The sequence below is a fragment of the Cebus imitator genome, unplaced genomic scaffold, assembly GCF_001604975.1.
Source record: "Cebus imitator isolate Cc_AM_T3 unplaced genomic scaffold, Cebus_imitator-1.0 Scaffold623, whole genome shotgun sequence".
Classification (NCBI taxonomy): domain Eukaryota; kingdom Metazoa; phylum Chordata; class Mammalia; order Primates; family Cebidae; genus Cebus; species Cebus imitator.
In genome coordinates, this window is record NW_016107938.1 from 475,456 (window position 1) to 497,090 (window position 21,635).

The window sequence follows — 21,635 nt, forward strand, 5'->3', positions numbered from 1 at the left end:
GTGGTGACGGCGCATCTTCTTAAAGACAATACTGCCTTTGTGCTCCTTTTCTCTTTGGAGTTCAAATTTGGAGACACCCTGGTTTCGAGCCAGGCTCTATTACTTACGTGCTGTGTGGAGTTCAAATCTGGAGACACCTGGTTTCGAGCCAGGCTCTATTACTTACGTGCTGTGTGGAGTTCAAATCTGGAGACACCCTGGTTTCGAGCCAGGCTCTATTACTTACGTGCTGTGTGGAGTTCAAATCTGGAGACACCCTGGTTTCCACCCAGGCTCTATTACTTACGTGCTGTGTGGCAAATTATTTAACCTCTTTTAGCATCAGCTCCCTCCTCTGTAACACAGGACACAGTATCAATCTGGCGGTGATGAATAAAGAATGTGTCCAAGTGCCTGCAATAACTCTGAGGAATGTGTGTGTGTATATGTGAGTCCTGTATGAGTGTGTGTACACACTTTGTATGTGCATGAATCGTGTATATGTGTCTGTGTATACACATGCATTGTGTATATGTACATGTGTGCACATGTTGTATGTGTGTATGCATGCACTATGTGTGCACATGCTGCATATGTATAGGCATGTTATTGTGTGTGTACACACATAGTATACGTATGCATTGTATATATGTGGATGTGTGTGTCTGATGTGTATCTGCAGGTATTATATATGCATGTGCAGATGTGCACACATGTGTATGTATGCATTGTATGTGTGTACATAGGCACACATGCTGTATGTGTATATGCATGCGTTGTGTGTATACATATGTGTGCGTGTGTGCACACATGTGTATACAGGCATTCTGCATGTGCATGTGTGTATGTGTGTGCTTTGCCCTCAGTTTACTCTCACCATGTATTTCTGGTGTGATTATTCTCAAAGAGGAGGGTTGCTAAGGGACCCGAGGCTGCAGCAGAGCCTCGGGAGCTCAACTCACTATCTCCCCATGTCGTCCTCTCAGGGCCAAGGCAGAGCTGCTCACTGGAGCAAAAGAGGGGTCAGGGAGACGAGACTGCCTGGGCGGCCGAAACGCCGCCACTGTTTGTCAAATCCCCAAAGGTACCCTCTGCCAACTACAGTTTACCGACTCGCATCACAGATGTCTCCTCTTACGTTACTAAGCTCCAAACAGAGCACTTTGTTTCTAATTCATCAATACACAGAGCTCTAAAGAACTGAGAGATAGAATTCCATCTCTTGGCATCTCAGCCACCCCAGAGAAAAAGAAGTGAGCGGTCAGCAAGTCCCTGGTCTCAGATAAAACAAAATATTTTAATTCAGGCTGATTTCTTCTTGCTCCTAAAGGGATTTTACGCTGTGCCAAATGCTGGATGATAAGAACTTCTTTAGTTTTGTTTCTTTTGATCTGTTTCCTTTTAACCTCTACCCCACTGTGAACTTTATTCCTTCATATTAAGAGTCACAGTAGATTCGAGAATCGAAGACACTCTAAAATGGCTAACCGTACAGCGAGGGATGCGCAGAGCGTCCATGACACCAACCCTCAATATCTGGTGGAGATCATTCGAACGTGAATCTATGAGTCCAAGTACTGGGAAGAGGAGTGCTTTGGACTTACAGCTGAACTTGTAGTTGATAAAGCCATGGAGTTAAGGTTTGTGGGTGGCGTCTATGGTGGCAACATAAAACCAACACCCTTTCTGTGTTTAACTTGAAGATGCTTCAGATTCAACCCAAGAAGGATATCATTGTAGAGTTTATCGAAAATGAAGATTTCAAGTATGTCCGCATGTTGGGGGCGCTTTACATGAGGCTGACAGGCACTGCAATTGATTGCTACAAGTACTTGGAGCCTTTGTACAATGACTATCAAAAAATCAAGAGCCAGAACTGTAATGAGGAGCTTGAATTGATACATGTAGATGAGTTTATTGATGAACTATTGCACAGTGAAAGAGTGTGTGATATCATTTTGCCCCAGCTACAGAAACGCTACATATTAGAGGAAGCCGAGTAACTGGAGCCTCGAGTTAGTGCTCTGGAAGAGGACATGGAAAATTTGGAGTCCAGTGAAGAGGAAGAGGAAGAGGGTGAGAAGTTGGAAAGAGTGCCATCACTTGATCACTGTCAGAGAAGCTACCGAGACTTGGACAAGCCCTGTCGCTCTCCCACACTGTGCTACAGAAGGAGTAGGAGCCAATCTCCCAGAAGGCGAAGCCGATCTCCTAAAAAGAGAAGCCCCTCCCTTCCATCAAGAAAGGCATCGCAGCAAGAGTCCACCAGGTCCCGAGAGCGGCAGCACAGATCCCATTCCAAGTCCCCAGGTCATCACCGTAGTCGCAGACACAGGAGCCACTCCAAGTCTGAAAGGTCTAAGAAGAGCCACAAGAAGAGCCAGAGAGGGAATGAGTAATGGACTCGGTTTGGTTGTAGTCATGGCCTCTTGTGGATGTGAAGATATCTGTCTACGTGGAAGACTTAAGAACTCCCCAAGCAGCTACAAGAATATTTTAGTTCTTTCTTATAAAGTTTCTCAACCTTTATTTTTAATGAAGGAGGTGCTGAGTTTTGTATCTCTTTTTAATCGTCATTAACATCAGTTTTTGACCCAACTAACCTTGACTGTATTCAAACTTATGAGCGTAGAAAGGATCTGTAGGTTGAGGATATGAATGACAAGGAAAGGATGTGGCCACCCGATGACCCTTCCCCTTTCTATTAAACCAGACACATCTGTTTCCCATTTCTCTGTCATTTAGTTTTTGGTTTGCTGTGGCTGGAACTGCTTTGAGAATCCTGGGATTTGTGCTGCTGCTTTATTCAAAGATATGAGTAAAACATACTAGCTCCTAAGTTTTTTCCAGCAGCAGCAAGTGGTGATAAACATGAAAACTGGTTAGCAGTTTTCTTTCTTTTTTTTTTTTCTTTTGAGACGGAGTGTTGCTCTGTCACCAGGCTGGAGTGCAGTGGCACAATCTCGGCTCACTGCAGCCTCCGCCTCCTGGATTCAAGCAATTCTTCCTCCTCAGCCTCTCAAGTAGTGTGCCACCACACCCAGCTAATTTTTTTGTATTTTTAGTAGAGACGGGATTTCACTGTGTTGGCCAGGATGGTCAATCTCTTGATCTCGTGATCCGCCCACCTCAGCCTTCCAAAGAGCAGTTTTCAAAGAACAGAATGCATTCAAATGTAAGGCTTATTAAAGCCAGTTTCATCGGGAAAAAAAAAAAAAAAGAGTACCAGTAAATTCAAAATTCTGAAGCAGCACTGCAGATATAACCTGAGTGTGGAACATTGGTCCTCACGCTACAAAAATGAATGAAATGCAACTTGTTACTGAATAAACCGAATGTACTTTAGTAGATGCCTTTATTAGAAGCTTCCCGCTTGTTTCTGCAGCTTCCTGGGAACTTAGCCTGCATCAGCCACTACCACTTGCTGTTTTTCTGTTGCTAAAACCAGGTTGTATGGAGATCTCAACCAGGAGACAAGGGTTGTACTGCTTTTCTCCTCATCTTTCTCTCATGGAGAGTGCATACTACCAATAATATTTTAGGAAATTCCAGAATTTACCCAAATGGCAAGAAAAATCATCAACTCCACAAGAGTTTATATTTCAGGCCGGGTGTGGTGGCTCAAGCCTGTAATCCCAGCACTTTCAGAGGCCGAGGAGGGCGGATCACAAGGTCAAGAGATCGAGACCATCCTGGCCAACATGGTGAAACCCCGTCTCTACTAAAAATACAAAAATTAGCTGGGCGTGGTGGCATGCACCTGTAGTCCCAGCTACTCGGGAGGCTGAGGCAGGAGAATTGCCTGAACCCGGGAGGCAGAGGTTGCGGTGAGCCGAGATTGTGCCACTGCATTCCAGCCTAGCGCCTGGCGACAGAGTGAGACTCTGTCTCAAAAAAAAAAAAAAAAAAAAGAGTTTATATTTCAAATATATGTAAAAATTAAGCAAAAACTCCAGTACAGTGGCATGCAGCACTCTCAATGGGAAGGAGGTTTACGTCATGCACCACTCGGTTCTAGACAGTACCCGGATGGCAAATGAAAATTCAGTGAAGCCTAACACAAGACACTCCACCTTGGCACTCATGACACTGGGGCCGGGTAATTCCCGGCTGGGGAGGCTGCCCTGTATTTTGCAGGGGCTTAGCAGCTTCCCCTATCTTCTTGATGTCAGGAGCAGCCCCCACCCCAGGTGTGATGGCCAAAAATGTCTCCAGACAAATGTCCCCTGGGGGCAGTCAGCCCCAGTGGAGAAACACTCCTCCAGCTCACTAGTGATCAGTCCTGCACTCCAATAAGAAAGAAACTGGGGTGTTCAATCAAAAGGAAAGAACCGCCCAGACCATGCCCCAGTGGGGGCTGAATCTCAGAAATTCTATGCTGGGTGAAGAAAGCCAGACACGAGAGACTGCATGACTCGTTTTATATGAAATGTCCTAAAATAAAAAGATAAAAAGGAGACTGGTGGTTGTCAGTATGGGGAGTGGGACTGGGAATGCACTGCATATGGGCCGAGGAATCTTATTGGGGTGATGAATATATTCTGAAACAACATGATGAAGATGGCTGCACACCACAGTAAATTTACTAAAAATCCTTGTACACTGTAGATGGCTGAATTTTATGGTATATAAATCTTACCTCACTAAGCTGTTTTCAAAAAGCATGAAAAGAAATTAGGAGAGGGTAGTGTTTCGTAGGAGAAGAAAATCAAAATAGGAGTTAAAACCAGTCTCAGTGATTTCCTTTAACTATGGGAAATAATCCTCTAAAAAGGGAGAGATCAGGCCAGGCACGATGACTCATACCTTAATCCCAGCACTTTGGGAGGCCGAGGCAGGCAGATCACCTGAGGTCAGGAGTTCAAGACCAGCCTGGCCAAGATGGTGAAACCCCATCTCTACTAAAAATACAGAAATTAGGATCAGGTGCAATGACTCGTGCCTGTAATCCCAGCACTTTGGGAGGCCGAGGTGAGTGGATCACAAGGTCAGGAGTTCAAGACCAGCCTGGCCAAGATGGTGAAACCCTATCTCTACTAAAAATACAAAAATAAAAAATAAAAAAAATTAGCTGGGCACAGTGGTAGGCGCCTGTAATCCTAGCTCTCAGGAGGCTGAAGCAGAAGAATCTCTTGAGCCCAGGAGGCAGAGGTTGCAGCGAGCCGAGATTCTGCCACTGCACTCGAGCCTGGATGATAGAATGAAACTCCATCTCAAAAAAAAAAAAAAAAAAAAAAAAAAAAAAAAAAAAAAAAAAAGAAAAAGAAAAAAATTAGCCAGGCATGATGGCGGGCACTTGTAATCCCAGCTACTCGAGAGACTGAGGAAGAAGAATCACTTGAAGCTGGAAGGTGGAGGTTGCAGTGACCTGAGATTGTGCCCCTATACTCCAGCCTCGGGGATAAGAGTGAGGCTCCATCTCAAAGAAAAAAAAAAAAAAACAGATCAGATTCCCCACATTCTAGTTAGCCAAATGACCGTTACAGCAAGCCCGCAATATTTTTGCTGGTCAGACAGCTGCAATGTCTGTTAGCACCTGATGCAATGCAACCCAATGGGCTGTCTAATGAGCTCTGGTGTGTATCTTTCTATGGAAAATAATGTGTATGCATGGTCACCCAAGTTCAACACGGCCGGGAGGGGCCAGTGGTCTGCACGGGCGTGTCTTGTAAGGCAGTCTGTGTTGTCTGTTAGGATGTAAAATAACTGGTATCAGCTATGAAATATGCCCAGTGTGACTTGCTATCTAAAGAGGAAAAAACGCTTGAAACCACTCAGACACTCAGAATTCCCCATTGCCCACTCAAAACTCTACCATAGTAAAAAGCAAAACAAAACAAAACAAAATGCAAAGTTTCTCTGTCCTTTGGTTTGCATTACAGACAGCTGCTGCTGCTGTTCAAAGAAATTCTGAGGATTCTTAGCATAAATGGGGCAGGGCAGCCAATGTCTTCTTGGAGCTGTTAATTTACCGTAAAAAGTATCCACTCTTTACTTAGATACCTAGAGGTTTTCAGGGAGTTCATGGCCTGTCTAGGGTGCCGCGAGGGGGGTGTCTGTCCACTACTGGAGAGGCTACTCCTGCCACATTATAAACATGAACGTGGCTGGACACGCAGCCCTGAGGGAGGCAACTCTTGGCATTTTAGGAATCTTCAGCTCCATGGAGCCAAGCAATGCGAGAAATTGGCTAGAAACTGGGGCTTTGGGGTAAATTATCCAGGGACCCCAAATCTGGCAAAGTTTTGGGTAAAGAAAGTTGATGATAGAAAATTCTGTCATTGGCCAGACACGTTGCTGTGGCGACAATGAATAGCAGAGATAGTTTCTATGATTCTAATTTCTCCCAAAGGCCACACATCAAAAAGACACTTCCAATTTTTAATGAATCTCCATCTGATATATTACAGAACAGCGAAACTCTGAGAAATCCTGCCCCAATCTAAGGCCCGGTAAACTAAGGACTATAGAAGTCTCATGGACCTGAGTAGGAAGGCAGCCAAGGAGGTGACGAGCCCAGCAGTGCCTGACAGCACTGCAGAGAAAGCCACTGAAGTCATAAATAATTCTGATTAGGCTGCCCTGGCTGGGAGGTCAGGATCTACCTGATAAATCCCACTCATTTCCTAGAAAATGGTGTGTAGAACATTTTCTTTGGTTTTTCTTGATCAGCAGGCCCTGAAGGATCACAGGGTAGCAGTGTGGTCCCCTGCCTATTCTGTGAAAAACACACCGGGGATTTTACACTGAGGTCTCCTTGAGTGAGATTTGAGCACAAGGGTCACATAAAATACAGAAATAAGAAAAAGGTAGTGTCGCTACAGAAGACGCACAGTTTTGTTTGTTTGTTTGTTTTTACCTTAAAGCTTGCCTGCTTCTTTTCAGCAAACAGGTCAATAAATATACATTTCAGAAGTCATTTGGAGAAGTTTTCTTTCCACACATGAACAGTTGTCTGGTGCCATTACCAGATCGAAAAGTATACATCTGGGACAAAAATAAAACCTTCGCTGCCCAAGTGATGCCAGTCAGGCTGATTTTCCAAATCTCAAGTTGTTTCTTACTTCTGAAGAATGTCATGGTTTTCTGCTTCCCAACCTTTGAGTCTGAAGCTGGTAGATGCTGAAGAGGGCGGTGGTGGTGGTGTGCTGACTCAGTTCAGTCTGGCTCACAAAGTCAGAAGGATACCCACCATTCCACTTAAACCACAGCCTCTTTAAACGGGTGATTGTCATGGCCATTTTTTAATTGCCCCATTGCGTCTTTTCCCATTTACATTTTTCTTTTGAAGAAATTAAATTCTTTTTCAAGGACTTGCAAGTTTTTCTTTATCTCTTTTTTTAAATAAAGGTTTTGGGGCAAAACAACCCTTACCTCTGGGGCAAGAGGACATTGGCTGTATGGCCTGAAAAGTATATTCATTTAGGTTTGACGATCTGTATTAGACTAAACAGAAGTCATTGGTTCAGAACTGTGTTTCTTAGAACACGTAATTCAGTGCTTGGACTGTCCAACTATGGATGAAGCTGTAGCCTCCATCCACCTTGAGTGGTCCCCAGAGTAGGCCCTTCTGTTGAAACACCTGTGCCTGCTCCCAGGCAGTCACCCAGGTCAAATTCCCTCCTCCCTGCTGGCTCAGTGCTGAGGCCACTAGCCTCATCTGCTCCCCCAGGAAGCTTCTGGGGGTCTCTTGCTTCTTTTTGGTACCTTTGTGTTTCTTAGCTCTTCCAAGAATTTGGGAGAATTTGGAACTGTCTTTGGCTCTTCCTGCAATGTCTCTTCCTGATAAACCCATGTCTACTCACTGCCCTCTTCTCATCAAAGTGGTGCCCAGCTGTGTGTGCAGACTTCCTCAGTGGGATCCCAGATACAAGCAGTTCACGCCTACGACAAGCCTCGAGATGACTTCAAAGTTCTAGAGCCTCGATGCATATCCTTGAGAAAAACAATTTTCCTGCGTGACTATACTGTGTGGTGACAGCACTGCCTTGTGGCTTAGGTAACTGGTCTCTCTCCACTAGTTGTTTCTTTTTCATGAACTTATACACAAATCAATTTCAAATCAATTATGTCATTTGTTTAGGCTTGACCTTTGCTTCTAAATTCTTCTGGAAGGTTTTTGTTTTGCTGACTTGGAGAGCTCATCGTCCCTGGGTCCCAGTGCAGTGCAGGGTGAAAAGCCTTGGACCCAGAGTCAGGCTACAGCGGTAGATTAGGCTCTGCTGCTCAGAGCTAAATGTGCATTTGTTATTTCACAGGTTTGTTGGGAAAATGAGTTAATTTTTGTGAAAGTTCTCTGTAAGTGGAAAACATTTTGAAAAGCGTTCTAGAATTGGCCAAGTAAAAGTAGTTTTTGGCATTCTGACATAGACTTCTTTTATTTTGAAAGAATAATACATTTTTTTGTAATCTCAGAAAGAAGCTGTTGGACAGAAAATCTAGAGAATCTGTTTTTTTGTTTTTGTGTTTTTTTTCTAAGAAACCTACAGAAAAGATGTTGCAAAGTGAAACAGATTTGCAAACCTGGATGCCATGGGTGACCCTGAAGCATTCACAAAGACACTCTGAGGTCTAGGCTGGGAGTCCGCATGGGGGACGTGGTCAGCAGTGCAGTTGTTTGGGGATGGTGGCTCAGGTGGTTCAGTGTGAACTCAGGCATTTTATAGAGCAGTGTGGGAGTCTATCAGAAGCTGTGCATCTTTCCAAGAAAAGTTGCTTTAAACAACTTGTTTCAACTGCTACAGTGAAATTTATTCAGAGCAAACAGTATCAAACTCTTCCAAGAAATGAGCACACACTGTAAGAAAGGTAGTGAATGAAAAAATCCAGGAAACAGAACAAGAGTATCAGATAGTAAGTGCATAGATTTGAGTGAAAGGTGACAAGAAGCAGGTCAATGATATGCTCAGAAAGAGATAGTAGTTTAAAAACCCAAACCAGAAGGTGAGCGAAGCCAGAGGGCGGAGCCGCAAGAGCAGTTCACACAGGTGGATACAAAGGACCTGATTTAAATGCAGAAAAAGGGAATGAACGTGTCAGCATGATTTTCTTTTAGCTTAAGGAAACAAAATTTTAAAAAGTTAGAATGTTAATATTTCCTTTGATAAAAAGAAAGCATAAGAGGCTAAGAGTCCATTCCTAAAACTTTCTTTTAAAAGAAAGGCCCAGAAACAAATGATGTTGACACATGGAGAAGCTTATGAAGCTCCACGTGGGCTGAAGGAGGCCCTGCCTGTTCCACAGGCTGCGGAGGGCAAGGAGGGCCGAGCATATTTCTAAAGGTAGGGTGAGTGAGAAGGACTCAGGGAGCAGAAGGGGTTGTGTTCCCAGGCAGACTGCTCAGCCAGGCACTTGGACAGCACACTGGTAACGGCACAGTGCACATGCAGCTCCAAGACTTTGCTCTATCTGTGAACGAAGGAGAGTAGTCCAGATAGTGAGAGCACAGACTTTATACCTGTGGCTCTGAGGGATGAGCTGGGACCCTGCAGCGTCCTTCCAGGTCCCCAGGGTGCAGCAACTGCTTGAAACCAGCAAGGCCACAAGGAGGCTCTGACAGCAGTCAAAAGGAGGGAGGAGCAGAGACATGCCCAGGACCAATGATTTGATGAGGGCCGGAGGGTCCGTGGTGGAAGGTGACCCAGCACCTACTGTGCACCGGTCCCTTCTAAGTGGCGGAAAAACCCCAGGCCCTGCCCTCAAGAAGCTTCAGGTCTCCTGGCAGGAAGGCTGGAGCCCCGCCTTAAAGAAATGCACGTGGTGATTCTCAGCACAGAAAGAGGCATTTGCATGACTGGGCCTCATCAAAAATTCTCAAATATTTAAATTACATCACATCATCGAATAGAGGTGTTCTGTGATTTTTTTTGTTTGGTTTTTTTTTGCAGTAGAGGTAGTCTTAACAAGTTGTATCTACATAAATTATAAATCTGACTCTGAAATGCCCTTGGGGAAATGGTAATTTAAAGACACCATAATGGGGTTTCTTTGACAAAGAGAAAGGGGGAAGCTTTGGCCTCTACTGGCCTCCGGTGAGATGCAGACTTTCCTATGCTGAGTCTCTTAGTGGGAAGGATACCCACAGAACACACTCAGGAAAAGCAAAGCAGCTTTCTCATCCAGGGTCCTCAACAAAGTTACCTTCAGTTATCTTTGAAGAAAGAACTAGAAAGAATGAAAGAAGCAGCTGGGCACGGTGGCTCATGCCTGTAATCCCAGCACTGGGAGGCTGAGGTGGGCAGATCATGAGGTCAGCAGTTCAAGACCAGCCTGGCCAACATGGTGAAACCCCATCTCTATTAAAAATACAAAAAAATTAGTGGGCATGGTGGCATGTGCCTGTAATCTCAGCTACTTGGGAGGCTGGGGCAGGAGAACTGCTTGATCCAGGACCCAGGAGGCGGAGGTTACAGTGAGCTAAGGTTGTGCCCCGGAACTCTAGCCTGGGCTACAGAGTCAGACTCTATCTCAAAAAAAAAAAAAAAAAAGAATGAAAGAAGCTGTGAAAATTCAGATAATTTTCGAGACCTTTTCACTTCTGTTTCTGTAGAAAAAATGAAATGGAACCAGTTGGCTAAGTCTCAGGTGTTAGGAAAATCTGATTAATGTTCTATGTGACAATCATTAATAATCATGGGATAAAACAAATAAGGGACAGAAGAAATGCATACAGTAAAACTTTTATTGAATTTTATACTTATGCTAGTAAAAATAAGAACAAAAATAAATATTACAGTAAAAAGGAGATATGCACATGGTGATTCTTGGCACAGAAAGAGGGCATGCTGCATGACAAATATTTCATCAGATCACATGGCTAAATAGAGGTGTACTGTGGTTGTTTTTGCAGTAGAGGTAGTCTTAATAAATTGTATCAACGTAGAATTATTCTAAATTTGACACTGAAATGCACTTAGTCACGTACTAAGACTTGTTAATTACAATAATGCTATTCTGAAAAATGGGAAAAAAGTTCATCTGTCCCATTAATGAATAATTACAATTTGTTTTCGAGCCTTAACTTCGGGAAATGTGTCAGTGGTTAAATCAAGACGGAGCTTCTCTTTACGTCAGGTTTGGCAATCTGGATCTGTCTTCATTCATTCATCAAGGAACATTTTGCTTTATTTTCATTTTGAAAAGTTTCTGTCACATTAAGCAAGGTATACAAATAATTAGGAAGAGTGTTAAACCAAAGGATGAGATTGTGAGAGATCCACAAAAGTCCCATTTACAACAAATTCCACAGTAGTGTGTCCATGCTTTTCTTTGCATCCATTTTAGTGGCTTTCAAACATTTCTGCAGTAAAAATATAGTGAAGACAGGTCAACACTCCAAGTGGTCACACAACAAGCCACAGTGGCAGTCTCTGCCTGGCTCTTGGGGGCTATTTCAAGCTTGAAGGGCAGTAATGGAATCCCACAGCATGGGAGACCCATGCCTGGGAGCTCGCACTGCAAACCATTCTGAATCTTCAAAAGAAGACATATATGAGGCCAACAAACATGAAGAAATGCTCATCATCACCGGTCATTAGAGAAATGCAAATCAAAACCACACTGAGATATCATCTCATGCCAATAAGAATGGCGATCATTAAAAAATCTGGAGACAACAGATGCCGGAGAGGATGTGGAGAAACAGGAACACTCTTACACAGTTGGTGGGAGTGTAAATTAGTTCAAACATTGTGGAAGACAGTGTGGCGATTTCTCAAGGATCTAGAAATAGAAATTCCATTTGACCCAGCAATCCCATTACTGGGTATATAACCAAAGAACTATAAATCATTTTACTATAAAGGCACATGCACACATATGTTCACTGCAGCCCTGTGTACGATAGCAAAGACCTGGAACTAACCCAAATGCCCATCGATGATAGACTGGACAAAGAAAATGTGGTACATAGACACCATGGAATACTACGCAGATGTAAAAAACGATGAGTTCGTGTCCTTTGTAGAGACAGGATGAACCTGGAAACCATCATTCTCAGCAAACCGACACAAGAACAGAAAGCCAAACACCGCATGTTCTCACTCATAGGTGGGTGTTGAACAATGAGAACACGTGGACTCAGGGAGAGGAGCATCACACATTGGGGGCGGTTGGGGGGGGTAAGGGAGATACATCCGGGGTAAGGAGGGAGGGGAGGGTGGGGAGGGATAACATGGGGAGAAATGCCAGAGATAGTATGCACTTTAAGTAAAATAAATTTTTAAAAAAGAATATATCCAAGAGAAAAGAAAACATTATGTTCATGCAAAAACCTATACATAAATGTTTATGGCAGCATTATTCATCAGAGCTAAAAAGCAGAAACAACCCAAATGCCCACCAACACTTGAATAAACAAAATGTGATATATCAAAAACAAAAACAAAAACAAGACCGTCACTGAGCCTGCGTCCTTGTGTTTCGGTCTTGCTTGTTAACTGGGAGTTCTCCACTTTTACTTTCATATAGAGTATGTTGCTCATGTTAATTTAAGTGTGCATATATAGTATTAAAACATAGCATTAAAACATAGCAATTGTTTTATCTTACAACTTAGCAACAAACAAACAAAAATTTTGGGGGGGAGAGGAGCATTGCCTCACTGAAATGTTTTAGGATTGCCAGCTCTTGGTGGCAGAGCAACTTTCAGTAGCGTATGACAGATTGTTTTTATCAACGGTCCAGAGCCAACAGGTCCCCAGACCTCCTGCAATGGGGCAGAGGCGCCCTGCTGCCGACTTGCGGCTGCTGAGGCTGGAATTACGAGAGGTGACAGAGGGAGTCTCCTAACTCCTGGTATGGCTTTCATATTTCCCCACTGTACCCTACTCTAATCTGGGGGGAGGGGAAGAAAAGAAGGGGTAGGAGGGAGGAGAGGAGGGGGAAGAGAAAGAGGAAAAAGAAGAAGAAAGGGAGAGGAGGGAGAGACCTTCAACTCACTGGGGGCCCACAGTTGTGTGCTGCTATGTGCATGGTGCCTGGTGAAGCATGTCAGGAAGCCCTGCCAGGGACACACAGTGGGGAGATGCAACTCTGCAAGGTTGGTCTCCCTTTAGCACCAGGTGCCCCTGGACAGTGGCCAGACTGCTGGTCCCTGAGAGCATGGTGGGTGCACGAGCTCCAGCCTCTTCTGGCCGTATGTGCTACTCTGGTCACACCCAGGCGAGATGGGGGCACAGGGCTGGGTATCTCTGCACCCTCCCCGACCCTGGCTCCTCGGAAGTGCAGTTCCCGCTGGCAGCACCCATGGGGCCGGTGGAGAGGAGGTGAGACTGAGTTGTAGGTGGAGGACCCAGCGGCCTCCTCCTCCTCCTCCTGTCACAGGTGTGAACCCCCAGTGTGCCGTCTGCACCCCTAATGCTGCTTCTGCTTCTGGAGAACCCAAGCCAGCACAGCCAGTCTCAACAAGGGGATGATGGTAATGGCCCCCACACTGTCGCCTCATTTGTTCGATTCTTCTATGCAGCCATCCCTGAGGCATCCAGTCCAGGTGGTGGCTCCTGCCCACTCCTGACTGCTCTTCCCTCCCAGCCCCAGCCCAGCCTCCCTAGGCCCAAGTCGAGCCCCAGGGCCTTCCACAGCTGCCCATAGCTCACAACATAGGAGCTTCCTGGGCAGGCACGCCGAAACCAGCCCTTCCTGCCTTCCAGTCTCTAGCCTCCCTGGGATAGGACCTCAGTGTTTCCAAGTGTGATGCCAAAGTCATGCCAGTCCTGGGCCTTTACCTGCAGGCCATCCACGCCCCAGTGCCCTTGCCCCTCCTCCCAGACCCCCCTCCCGGTCCAGGGCACCCCCCACTGAGCAGCCCCTGTGGGCCTCCCCTCCTGGTGCACTCTCCACAGAGCAGGTCTTGTGGGCCTCCCTGCCTGCGCTCCAGGCTTTGAGGCTCCGCTTCTGCTCACAGAATGTTCCTGAGTGGCTGCCTTCTCTCTCTTCCCACCTCCTCTGCTCAGTCTCCGAATAGAGGCTGCCCCGATTAAATATTCCTTTACCTCATGGCAATATGTGCAGTGCCAGCCTTGCTCTCACCATAGGCACAGCGGCCAATGGGGCTGCAGATGAGGCCACCCCCTTCATGGGGGTCTCTCACGAGGACACAGTTCACAGCAGTTGCTCCCATGCTCTCAACCCAGAAAACCTTCCCTGGAAGGGGTCAGATCTCCAGACAAGCCACTGGGAAAAGCACAGATCAGTGGGGCACATGGGCAGGATCGCTTCGAGAATGCTTTCTAAAGATGAAAGCAGGGAGTCACAGGCAAGGCTCCAAACAGCACATTTCTGGAGCACATTGTGTAGCAGAGTGAAGGCTCCCCACTCAGACCCACTTTCAGCGTCCGCTTGTTGACACTCAGATGCTTCTTGGAAGCTGGTGGCACTTCCTCCATCAAATCAGCGAGGCATGGCCCCACCCATGACTGAGGGCCAGGCTCTTCCTCCCTGCACTTCTTACAGCCTGCCTTGCCCAGGGCTTCACAGTCATGGGCTCAGGTGCCACCACCGCCCAGCCCTGCCCCTCAGCCTCAGGGGTTGGAGGGAGCTCCTGCCAGTCTGGTTGCTCTGACACCCACTGCTGCTTCTCTGGCCTGGTCTGGATGAGCCTCTCTCCGTCCGAGTTCTTAGGGCTGGGCTGCTTCCTGCCAGGACCTGGTGCCAGGCTATAGGGGAGGTCCTGCCTCGGCCACTCTGGACGCACAGGGTGCTTTCTTGGATGAGCACAGCAAATCTTTGTACTTCTGAAGATACCTTGTGGGACATGCAGAGCTCCTCATCTTGCATAGAGATGGAGCATCAAGAACAGAAAGCCCCCACCGCTGCACACACAGCCAATTCTATATTCCTGTGGAGGGCAGCCCGAGGCCCCGGACACCCATTGCTCAGCCAGGCTAAAGCAGAAAGGTCAGGGCAGAGGCATGCATGGTCATCCTGCTGCACACACAATGAGCGCCCTTTGGTTGCAAGAAGCAAGAAGGTTTTCCAGCTTTATCTCCCCACACTCCACAAGGCCTCACATTGAATGCACACTGATCCTCAGAAAAGAACTTCAACACGGTAGCATGTGATTGCTACCATTGTGTGGTTTCGCCCTCCTCACCGTACTGGCATTTCAAAGGCACTGGGGTGACTGTAGGTGCATCTCACCTGTGACTGGGGTCAGACTGCTTACATTCCAGTCCTACCTGGCTGCCTTCTGGCTGAGACTAGAGTTCAGTGTCTTCATCTGAAGGCAAAGGTCACAATAAAACCTATCTCACAAGGTGGTCGCCAGGATATGATTTCTTTTTTCTTTTTTTTTGAGACAGAGTCTTGCTCTGTTGCCCAGGCTGGAGTGCAGGGGCACGGTCTTGGCTCACCACAACCTCCGCCTCTTGGGTTCAAGTGATTCTCCTGCCTCAGCATCCCAAGTAGCTGGGATTACAGGCATGTGCCACCACGCCCAGCTAACTTCTGTATTTTTAGTAGAGATGGGTTTTCACCATGTTGTTCAGATGGGTCTCGAACTCCTGACCTCATGATCCACCAACCTCGACCTTCCAAAGTGTTGGGATTAGAGGCGTGAGCCACCTTGCCCAGCTGAGGATGTGATTTCAAGAGAAAAAGTCCTCTGCCAATCCTTGCCATGCCTTGGTCCCCGATGGCTGTTGGTCAAGCTCAGGTCGACCACCCTGGCATCTAATGGGAGGTTTTTGGGGATAGAAGGGGCCTTCTAGACATATCAAATGCCACCCAGGGATGGCTCTGGCCACATCAAATGCCACCAGACAGGGTGCTGTCTGCACCCCTCATCCCTTCTAGGGAGTTTTTTCATGGCAGTGGAGGGGAGAAGTTCCCCACATGAGTGGGTTGCCTCCTCGGGGACTTCCCCACGGTATTCCAGAGAATCAGGATTCAGCTGAACCTCAGCCAGACCCGCCTGGTGCCGGCCACTTCAGGGCTCTCATCTGCTGAAGCCACCTCCGCCCCAACCTGTGCACCTCGTGCTCCCGGGAGCTGGAAGGTCCTGGTGATGGGGGTCCTGCCTATGCATGGAGCGGGTCTCTTGCTGGAAGTGACTTTCCAGGCATGAAACGATGGCAGCCCACCCTGCTGTACCTCTCTCAACCACACCTGAACCTGCAAATAGCCGCCGTAACAGCCAAGATTCAGTTCCTCTCTTCTCACACCTTCCTGCCTTTCCCTGTGTCATCACATCAGCCTGGCTTCACACAGAACCTAGGAGAATCCCAGCAGCTGACCCTGGCACATGACAGGCCTCTCCCAGGACGCTGGCTCCGAGGAAGCTCTGTGGGGCTGGGCCTGTCACCATGAAGGGCACACCCTTCGTAAAGCAGAAGGTGACATTTCTTGGGTGCCCGTGTTGGAGTCTTCTGATTCTTTTTTTCCAAAAAGGCTGCCCATCAGTGTCTGGGGAAACCCAGCGCCGGCCGACAAGCAGCAAACCTGCTCACCAGCAAAGTGCACTTCCTGTCTGTGCTAATGGGGCCCACTTCTGGAGGTGGGTGCCCAGGGCTGAGGGCAGAACAATGGACGATGTGGCTCTGAGGGGAGAGAGGGGCCAACCTTTCCACCACTACTGTGTGGCCTAGGGGCTGCATGCCCAAGTAGCAGGGCTGCTGTGCACTGATGTGGCTCATAGAGCCAAGCTGGGAAGGTGGCTCTTGCTGGGATTAGGAATCAGCACTTCTCCAAACCCTGTCCTCCATAACATTATTCCTTGAAGGAATTATTAACCCAAAAAGCATCCCCCAACCTCACCCCCATCATCTAGCTTTTTTTTAGACAGAGTTTTACTCTTATTGCCCAGGCTGGGGTACAATAGTATAATCTCAGCTCACTACAACCTCCGCCTCCTGGTTCAAGCAATTCTCCTGCCTCAGCCTCCCAAGTAGCTGGGATTACAGACGCCCACCACCACGCCTGTCTAATTTTTGTATATTTAGTAGAGATAGGGTTTTGCTATGTTGGCCAGGCTGGTCTTGAACTCCTGACCTCGTGACCCACCCACCCTGGCCTCCCGAAGTGCTGGGATTACAGGCATGAGCCATCCCACCTGCCCCATATAGCTTTTAAATCAGGCTTGTGTACACAGGACATGCACAGAAATGACCCCATCCAAAATGTCTTTTCTGCTAAACCCACCTCTAAAGCAACAGCCGCCACCACACACAAGTAGAATACTAAACTGCCCATACTTTCAGGCACTTGCTGAAATAGCTGTCTTCTGACACCATGCTCTAAAAACTAAACTAGAAGCTTCAGGAAGGTTCGCTGTGAATGTCTAACTCTTTATGATCAACAGTTTGCATGCAGATCTGGAACCAAAATAAACCCGCACTTGCAGATGTTCAAACACGCACTGGCAAATCTTTCCCCTGGTGGAAAGAGACACATGCAGACCCAGCACTCACACCCTTCAGTCTAATGGTAATTTAAGCTGGTTAAGGCCACGCTGCAAGAGAACACTAATTGTGATACTGCAGGTCTCAAAGCAAGCTGTGCCTGAGGCGGGAGACCCCGCTGTGTGTTAAGAAGGGAATTAAGCGTCCAAGCGACAAGTCAAAAGCAGGTGTTTTTTTTTCTCCCTTTCTCTGGGCAATGAAAAGGAAAGGGAAGAGGAACTACCCGCTGCAGTCTTGGTGATTTCTTGTTAAGTACATATATAAATACAAGCATGTTGAAAGAACATTCTTAATAAAATTATTAATAACTCAGGATGGGAGGAGACATCTGATGTGGGATCACAGGGGTGTGATTCTTAGTGTGTTCCTTATTTTTGTGACTAGAGGCTGGCATGCAGAGCAGCACTTTGTGACCAGCTATGGCTGTACAACGAGGGCTTGGGCCTTTCCCTGAGTGCTTTCAGAAACCTGCTGTCTGAGCTACCTGAATGGCCAGGTACCCAAGCTCAGCACACTCCCAGATGTTGCACGTGTGACTCTCCTGGAGGCTGTGTTCTCTGAAATAAAATTAAAACAACACATTGCCCACACATGCACACCCTAATTAGCAGAGTTTATGGCTATCCTGTGTCCAAGTAACGTAGGGTAGCTCCAGAAGTTGGAAACAGAATTCCCTGCTGAGACTGAAGCTAGAAAGAGCTGGCACCCAATAAACAAAAAAAGCCATTTGCAGGAACCCAGGGAAAAGTACAAATGGTGTTGAGATCTGGAAACACTCAAATTTAAGGAGAAACACAATTTAAGTCAAGAATCACCTTGAGCAGGCCGGGCCTGGTGGCTCACGCCTGTAATCCCAGCATTTTGAGAGGCCGAGGCAGGCGGATCATTTGCAGTCAGGTGTTTTGAGACCAGCCTGGTCATCATGGTGAAACCCCGCCTCAACTAAAAATACAAACATCAGCCAGGTGTGGTAGTGCACACCTGTAGTCCCAGTTACTTGGGAGGCTGAGGCGGCAGAATCTCTTGAACCCATGAGGCAGAGGTTGCAGTGAGTCAAGATTGTGCCACTGCACTCTGGCCTGGGCAGAGTGAGACACTGTCTCAAAAAAACGAAACAAAACAAACAAAAAAAAAACCACCTTGGGCAGAGATAGCCGGTGCGCAGCAGGAGTCTGCCTGGGGCCCAGGAAAGGCAGCCTCTCAGGAGCAGCAGCCCTGCTCTCAGATCACATGTGCCTCGTCTGCCCCACCAGCAGCACCCCGGCCCAGGACACAGCAGGTCTGGACAGAGCCTCAGCTCCCCAGCTCCAGGTCCTGACCACCACTCATGCTCACTGCACAATGCCCCAGGACGTCTCCCCCAAAATCTTGCTTATGACAGAAACAGAGCTAGCCTGACAAACACATAACATTAGTCTTTGGAGAGTCAATATTTTATCCTTCACAGTAAAGTAGGAAATTGGAAATTTGAATTCAACCTTCATTTTCATGAGTCTGGCCCCTGGGAGTGTGTCCTGGGTGACGGACAAACATGAGTACCTAACTGCAGAGCTGGGTTACACCCAAGTTTGGCCCATTGAAGGCCCCTGATCTCGGACCCAGCCAGCCCCTTCTGTAGCCTCTTCCTTAAACCTTAACATTGCAGAGGCACACACACCATCCAGTACAGGAAGCTGCTGGGACAAAAGAGCTACCACACTGTTAGCAAGATCCCAGGGAGTGGGCAGAGGACTAGGCCCTCACTCCCAACATGCAATTAGTCACCAACAACAGTTGCGTGTCCTTCCCCACCCTAAATCATCTGCCTGCTGGGCCCCTCTTCATCTCCACCACCACGACCTAGGGCAGGCTGCTCTTTTTCTCACGGGGATAGTCCTAGCAGCAGCCTCCTGACTGGTCCCAGCATGCAGCCCCACTCCACTTCAATACCCAAGTAAGCCTTGCGCCTGCACACCCATCATGCGTTCTGCTGGCTCAGCACCCTTCAGCAAGCCCCTCACTCCCACATTGTCTGCAGAATCGTGGCTGCACCATGTACAAAGCTACAAGCTCAGGAATCAGACCTCTGGGAAAGTGGCAAGGTGCCGCCCCTCTCTGAGCCTGCGTAGCTCCAAGGGCTGGTCTAGGAAGTAAACCTGACTGGTCAGGCTTTGGCTGTGCACGCAGCCTTGCCTGCACAATCCCAGTGGTGCCCAGCCCTGGGGAAGTTGCTCTAGTCCTGCAGAGTGACTCTTGCTCCCAAACCCATGATCTTTCTGTTTGCTGGCTCACCACGTGCGGGGCCTCCCCCTGAACTCTCCTTCCTTCCCACTGTGCCCAGCTCATTCTATGGCTTACACGACAGGTCTCAAATTAGGTACTGGGTTTTCTAAGACACTTCCCTTAAATGCTCTCCCCTCCTCAAACTGCAATGTGTTTTTTCACCCCTTTCCCTCACACATGGCACCAGGGGCAGCTGTAATAGTCCTTACCTTGTTGTCCTGTAAGTCAGCAGTCCACAACCTTTTTGGTACCAGGGGCCAGTTTCGTGGAAGACAATTTTTCCATGGACCAGAGTGGGGCAGGGATGGTTTTGAGTTGAAACTCTTCTACCTCAGATCACTGGGCATTAACTAGAGTCTCACGAGGAGTGTGCAACCTAGATCTCTCACATGCACTGTTCACAGGAGGTAACGCTCACTCGCCAGCTGCTCACCTCCTGCTGTGTGGCTCAGTTCCTAACAGGCCATGTACTACCGGTCTGTGGCCCAGGCGCTGGGGACCCCTGCTGTGACAACTTTCCTAACTGCCAACCACACCAGGCCACAGTCTTCCTGAGACTCAGGAGTGTGCCTGAGGCCTGGATGGATCCCATTGCACCTGCTATGATGAATACAAACTATAAAAATGTGCGAATGAATGAATGAATGAATGAATGAACCCAGTTCCATCTCCTGGGCTTGTAGATTGTGATTCTGAGTTTCAGGCTAGAAAAGATCTGTGTTCAAAGAAAAAACAGCCTAAGGGAAAGTGCCATGTACCTCAACCCACCTCACTGTACAAGCCCAGGTCTTCATGGTGGCTCAGAGGTTGCCAATACCCATCTCCAGGGTGACCCACAAGGCCTGGCCTGGTTGTCAACAGACCGGGGTCTCTGGCTTGCAACGTCTAAGATGGTTAATACCATCTCAGCATGGCCCCGAACTTCCAGACAGAGGTCAGGAATTGACTGCCCCCTATGGATGGCCCAAAACAAACTTGCAGAGACAGGAAGGGGACAGGCAAGGAGAGCTTCCTGATTTCAACAGTTGTGCCAACATTGCTGCCTGGGGCCTGGGCTGCCTCAGCAGAGTCCTCCAGAGTCCTGGGCCGAAGCCTGTAACACTGCCGAGCTCCTCCCAGCTGCTTGCTCCAGCCACAGCTGGCAGCCCCCTGTCCCCTCGCTCCTTCCCTCCCCGCCCACTGATTTGGGACCAAAACATTCAGCAGGTTCCAGACCCAGCAATGTGGACATCTTCGGGTATTCTGAGGTGCATTTCATGGCCCCTCTGAGACTCGAGTGAGTGAAATACCTTCTCTGTGGGTGTTAAGCTTAGGGGCAACAGTTTGTGACCTGCACAGCAGTATACAATTAAGAGATAATGGGTGTTGGTGTCAGATATAATCCTGCAGTAAGACACGGTAGTGGGAAGTGACATGGCTGAGAGGCTGGGTGACCCTGCAGACTGAGGCTGTTGCCTGAAAATCTGTTTTCCTGCTGTGGCCACTACCTCACACCCCAGGATACGCACACAGTCTTCCTGGAACTGTGCTGGGGCTTGGCTGCTGCCTCCTGAGTGGGCTTCACAGGAGACACATCCAGGGCTCATTGGTCTGGCCCACGAAAACACTCAGAGGCACCGGGGACAGAGGCACCTCTTGCCATACCAGGTGTGCATTGTGAGTGAGGATAAGCATCGTCACACCTGAGGTGTTTCTTTTGCCTGAAACCGATCAGAGGGTCCCCTCACACTCATCGGGACTGCTGCAGAGGCTACAAGCTCAGGAGTCAGACATCTGGGAACCTGGCAAGGTGCCTCACCGATCCTTGCCTCTCCTGTGGCCCCCAGCCGCTCCCAAGCAGCTGTCGGGAGCCTGAAGGCATTAGAACCTACATCAAGTCTGCCACCTACAGTCAATCTGTTCGGGAGTTCACTTGCCTTTAGTTCAAGCCAAAATTATCCCAGTAAAGAGTTAAATTTCCTTTTTTTCCCCACCAGATCAGAGAAGGACAATTTTATA

The 21,635-nt window shown here is 47.8% G+C and overlaps 1 protein-coding gene and 1 pseudogene across 1 annotated transcript in view; one reads left to right on the plus strand and one right to left on the minus strand.

The window, feature by feature from the left end:
- Positions 1–1,458: 1,458 nt before the first annotated feature.
- LOC108295194 lies at positions 1,459–2,382 on the plus strand (annotated as a pseudogene).
- Positions 2,383–10,642: 8,260 nt separating this feature from the next.
- The window catches only part of DUSP22 (dual specificity phosphatase 22), a 68,527-nt gene continuing 57,534 nt past the window's right edge, over positions 10,643–21,635 (minus strand). Inside the window, exon 8 of the mRNA XM_017517237.2 lies at positions 10,643–11,278. Within this exon, the coding sequence (XP_017372726.1) occupies positions 11,259–11,278 (20 nt within the window). The 3' untranslated portion in view covers positions 10,643–11,258. The remainder of the gene's footprint in view (positions 11,279–21,635) is intronic.